Genomic DNA, 5,567 nt, shown 5'->3' with positions numbered 1-5,567 from the left:
CCTCTTGAGTGGGCCAATCTTTTGTTGTTGCTTCGCACTTTTATTATTTTATTATTTCAGTTAGAGAAGATTTAACATAAAAGGCATGCGCTGTTGGTGTTTTGTTTCGTGACGTTTGTTTGTGGGCTGTCATTCTCAAAATTCCGAGGAATAACTTTGTAATGAATGCAACACAAGGTGTGAGCAACTATGGTGATAGAAGAACTTTAGTGCCGTATGTAATATGTACGGCAATTTTCGCTCAGGGCACGCCAACGTCGACTACGGCGTCGACGCCGACACCGGATTCTCTGCGCCGCAGGGTCAGGGCCTGTGCGCGAGATCGCGGCTGCACTCGCTGCAATGACTGCAGGAAGACGTGAGGGCTGCGGATCCCGCGCGCAACTCTGTGGTCACGTGTGTCACGCTTATATCTTTCTAATAAGTTGTGCTATGGTTAGTTAGGATAGTAGAAGAAAAGCTTGACACCGGTTACACGAGATGCATTCTTCGCGGATGGTTGCAAGTGAAGCAGAAGACGGGGCGCGTTCCTTAAGATTAACATAATGCCTTACCGGCGGCCGCTTGAGTGTGTGCGCCACTTTCTGAAGCCATTCCTTCACGTTCCTCCTTCCAGAAGCGCTTGGATGTAAAGTGTATGGAAGCATCAAATGGTCAGCAGTCGAGATAAGCAAGATACGTTTGGAGTACTAGTGGAAAGAAAAAGCTGGAAATACATTGACATGACCGGATCCTTTACAGGCTCAGGTAGCGATGCAAAGTAATGAAGTTTTGAGGAAGAGAAAAACGGATTAAGATGTATACAAAGTGGTAGAGTAAAAAGTATGTATAGCATACCTGATTAACTCGAGCAGGCTAGGTGACTATTCGCCACCGCCCCGTTTCAGAAAAAAATGCCAAATCATCATCATCATCATCATCATCATCATCATCATCATCATTCGTATATTGTGATCGTGAACAGGTCTAAAATGCAGCAATGATCTTGGCAAACACTATTATGCATTGCGAGTTTTGAATAATGTGAGCTGCAGGTCAAGGAACTAAACATTCAATGAGCTGAAATTCTGATCTTATTCTGGCTATTTCCGAGCTTGCTCGCACTTGCTAATGTTTTTTTTTTTTTGTCTTGTAAGCGGTGATCCGTTTATTTTAATGAAGGTCTCTGTTTTGCGTTTCTTCATCCGTACTTCGGTAACCTTTACAGCTTCGACGCGATGAGCGCTCGTCTAGCCTCTCTACGGTTTTAATCAGCTCAAGCTGTGCTATTTTTGTCGGCAAAAGGCGTCGCGGCCAAACTATTAAATAAATTCATTCTCTTCGGACCATTTTCAACACCGGTAAGCTCTCTGTCTGCAACAAAGTTCCTTTCAACACTCTTGTTGTTGTACCCAAGCTCGCTACTTCGTCTTTTCCTTATTTTGGCTGCCGCACATGCGGTGAAGAATGTTGAAAAGCACTCCGTACCGAACTCAAGTATTCTTTCATAAATATGCATTTCAACCCCCATTGGAACTAAATAAACTCTAATATCGCGTGTCATGAGTAAGAAGGATCCAATAGTATGCAAATATTCATGGGCCCCTTTAGAAGACTGCGAATGCAAATAAGCCGTAGAGTAGACTTCGGCGTTGCTAGAAATATTTCTATACGTTGGCACGTCAGCGCTAATGTTAGGACACTTTTATAATGTCTGCGCCGCCTTTTCTGGATGTGGTGCAGTCGGATCACTTTATTTTTCTTTATGTTTGCGGATTGAGTATATTCCTAAAAACATCGTTTCTATCTCTCTTTATTATGGACAGACTCCCATAGACTACAAAAATAATCAAACTGTATTTCTAGAATTACTAAACTGGAGTATTTACTCGCTAACTTCATTCGACTAAGTGGGCGCCGTGTGCTCATGAGCAAACTTTAGCTTTGTTTATTAACCGAAATGTTGGATATGAGGCTTCCATTCAACTTTGACTATAACAAAAATTTGAGTTAAAGCGACAGACTTGTTTACGGTTGGCAGTGGTGATCTTCAGATGGGGTTCACACGGGATCTCTGCCTTCTTGGAGCCCTGTATACTTTGGTGGAGTGGCCCACGAGTTCTTTAGACGCAAACATTTTCTTGACATAAAAGAGGCAAAAACTGTTCAAAATGTGCTAGATAGTAGTGTTGTGATTTGGTAGTTCACGAAATGGTAATTCAAATGAAACTATTGCTCAAAAAAAACTATCAGGAGATACAGAATATTTGAATTTTATACCACCATACAAATAAAAGTTCTTGCTACATGCCGGATTCGTTATCAATTCATTAATTTTAATACTTACCTGTGTTTGACCAAGGAAAAGTATCGGGTATTTTCGCTATTGATTAACTTAATCAAATAGTCTAAGAAGGAGTGAACCGACCCAGGACGAAAACTATAACGTATGACTCCCGCATTTCAAGTTTTCGGCCATTTGTTATGCCAGAGCGCACGTGCGAGCAACAGTGGTATTCCGCAATACACGTGCGGAGCACTTTTTCATCAATTTCTTCTTTTTCTGTTCTCAGCAGTAGTGGTAAAACAGCGACTTGATTTGTGTCAAAACACCATGCGATTGAAGCTGGTTCGTCTTTCGCCAAAAGCTCCAAATGCCAGTAGTCAAGAAAAACACTTTTTTTTATTTTTCATGTATATACACAAATCACATTTTGTTCTTTTCTGTATTTCCTGCGCGAGGAAGGATGTCTTGCCCAGAGAAGCGTGACTCCGCAAATTACAGATCACTCAAGGAAACGGCAACGCAGAGCTGCGACGAGTGAGCGGCAAGACAATCGATCCTATGCGCAGCGCATTCCGTTGGTTCTTTCAGCCGTGGTATCCGTGGCCATGACCGTGGCCATGTCCGTAGCCGTAACCAAGCCCACGTCCGTAGCCGCCGTATCCACCGTATCCTCCGTAGCCACCGTATCCTCCGTATCCACCGTGTCCTCCGTATCCACCGTAGCCGCCATACGATGACGGGTGCTGAATGTGGGTGGAGTAAGAGAACGCTCGGCCAGCAGGGTAGCCGCCGTAGCCACCGCCGTATCCACCGTAGCCTCCACCGTATCCACCGTAGCCTCCACCCAATCCTCCATAGCCGCCTCCGTAGCCGCCTCCGTGTCCACCGTAGCCGCCTCCGTATCCTCCGTAGCCGCCGTAACCTCCGTAACCACCACCGAGGAAGCCAGCCGACGCTACGGCCGCCATAACGGCGAGGGAGACCAACGTGATCTGATTGAAAAAAAAAAAAAAAGGGAAGTGTAAGTCAGCATGGTAACTGAACGACTGTACCTGAAGAGCACACACAAGATACAAGAAAACAGGTTCTTCGTGAAATTTGAAATTCGACTAATAATACATAGGTTTCAACGCTGTTTCTCACTCATATACGACACTTCGGAGCGCATAAAAGTGTGAGAGCTCCTAGAAGACAAATCCGACATTCCTCGGCAGAGGACCTTTGCACCGGCCAAGAGTAGCCGCCGCATGATGCAGTACAAATTACTCTCATTGTTCTTAAACAGTTAGGCTTGTTTTTATGAGAAACCCGTTATAAGTATGGGTTTCCTTTGTAGCTTCGGGCTACAATGCGGCTGGATGACAATTTTTTCCCTTTCATGTACTTCACTCCACATTGCGTGCTTCCGCAGAACTGATTTCCCAGTGCATATAAATGTTTGCTTGGTTTAGTTTCATTTTTCTTGACTGCCTATACTCTATAGCCTCAGTAAGACGTTTGATTCACTTCTTCGTATAACTTCGGCAAGCGTTAGCATCTTTACTGCAATGGCCTTCCTGATTGTGCCTGATGCCTTTTCATGGTTTAGTTTAACTATTGCGATGAGTGACAGGAAATATCCCCGCAAAGTAAGAAAAAAAGAACTAGACGAACCTTGAGACGCTTACAGCTGTATAAAGGCGCGAATATGTCTTTGTAGCTTCGGGCTACAATGCGGCTGGATGACAATTTTTTCCCCTTTCATGTACTTCACTCCACATTGCGTGCTTCCGCAGAACTGATTTCCCAGTGCATATAAATGTTTGCTTGGTTTAGTCTCATTTTTCTTGACTGCCTATACTCTATAGCCTCAGTAAGACGTTTGATTCACTTCTTCGTATAACTTCGGCAAGCGTTAGCATCTTTACTGCAATGGCCTTCCTGATTGTGCCTGATGCCTTTTCATGGTTTAGTTTAACTATTGCGATGAGTGACAGGAAATATCCCCGCAAAGTAAGAAAAAAAGAACTAGACTAACCTTGAGAAGCTACAGCTGTATAAAGGCGCGAATATGTCTGCGTAGAGAGTAGTGTACCCCACTGGGCAAACCTGAATAAAGTTTGGGTAACATCAACGTCATACTGACTTCAAACACAGGTCGCATTCCATATATATATATATATATATATATATATATATATATATATATATAGAGAGAGAGAGAGAGAGAGAGAGAGGTTTAGCTATTTGATTTGCACTTGGGTGTTAGCAATTTTTCATATTCAGCGATACTCGATACCCGCTGACATCTTTATGCCTCAATAATTCATGGAATTATTTCTTGAGAGGCTCAGCGTTCTGTCCAAGCGAAAGCTGCCATACGCGAGCAACAAGAAACGCTGCTTTGCAAATATTCTTCTTGATTCCTTGAAGTCTTTGAAGCCATGGTAAGTTACCGCTGGTATAATTAGAAAAAAAAAGGAAAACAAAACGTACCAGTGATGTCATGGGTAGGCCGTAGTTGACAGAAGTTCACAGATCATTGATGCTGACTTATGAGAGTGGCAGTAGTGCTTACCGCATCAGAGAGGTCTCCATAGCAGGGGCAAAAATGCGGTCCATATCCCGAGATATCACATAGAAAGAACGGAAGTTTCACTATTTGCCTGAGCTGACTTACTAATCCTCCCTCTGCAGTAATCTGTTAGCTATCTCACTCTCTTCTCCGTCTCACTTCTCCGTCTGATCGGCCTTGAAAACCCTCACGTGCCACTGTACTTCGATGCTAAACATTCCCTGGGTAGCGCCTAAGGTGGTTTGTTAAAACTTCCAAAGCACTAAAACTGAGGACCGGTGGGAATTCTGTGGCCCGTGATGTGCCTTTCACGAGCCTGAAAACGCAGCCCTCCATTTTGATGTCATCAATCACCGAGAATACAAACTATGCCATTTCACTGTCAGCGGATCCCCGACTCACCATCGACTTCATCTTTCCGGCGCTGTGCTGAGAGCGGTTCGCTGCAGGGCTCGGGGACGAAAGCACGGTTCGCAATGCACGCCATGTTGGTGTGGTGCGCGCTTTTAAGGCGCGCCCCGGACCGTACGGGGCCTCTTCGTGCGTGGAAGTGTGTGCAAAGAAAGTACGAAAAAAAGAGGTCACAACGGAACTCGTGCGAGCCACAAGTAGGTGGTCGGAGTGAAAGGTAAGGGAGTAGAGGAAAAGGGGGCTGCTCGTCGCGGAAACAATGGCACGCCGCAACAGGGCGCCGATCGCCTCGCGCTGACCGCACCTTTGCTTCTGTTTGTGCCTTGCTGTTTCTTG

The 5,567-nt window shown here is 44.7% G+C and overlaps 1 protein-coding gene across 1 annotated transcript; it reads right to left on the bottom strand.

Moving 5' to 3' along the window:
* Window positions 1-2,655: 2,655 nt before the first annotated feature.
* Window positions 2,656-5,344, bottom strand: LOC119435664 (neuropeptide-like protein 31). The gene is made up of 2 exons (XM_037702406.2): window positions 5,223-5,344; window positions 2,656-3,258 (listed from the first exon to the last, which is right to left on the bottom strand). Exons 1-2 carry the CDS (start codon window positions 5,232-5,234, stop codon window positions 2,851-2,853), a joined length of 420 nt encoding a protein of 139 aa, XP_037558334.2. The 5' UTR covers window positions 5,235-5,344; the 3' UTR covers window positions 2,656-2,850.
* Window positions 5,345-5,567: the final 223 nt, after the last annotated feature.

The sequence above is a fragment of the Dermacentor silvarum genome, unplaced genomic scaffold, assembly GCF_013339745.2.
Source record: "Dermacentor silvarum isolate Dsil-2018 unplaced genomic scaffold, BIME_Dsil_1.4 Seq817, whole genome shotgun sequence".
NCBI lineage: Eukaryota > Metazoa > Arthropoda > Arachnida > Ixodida > Ixodidae > Dermacentor > Dermacentor silvarum.
Note: the sequence above shows the minus strand (reverse complement) of the source record. Positions and strands in the feature narration are given on the sequence as shown.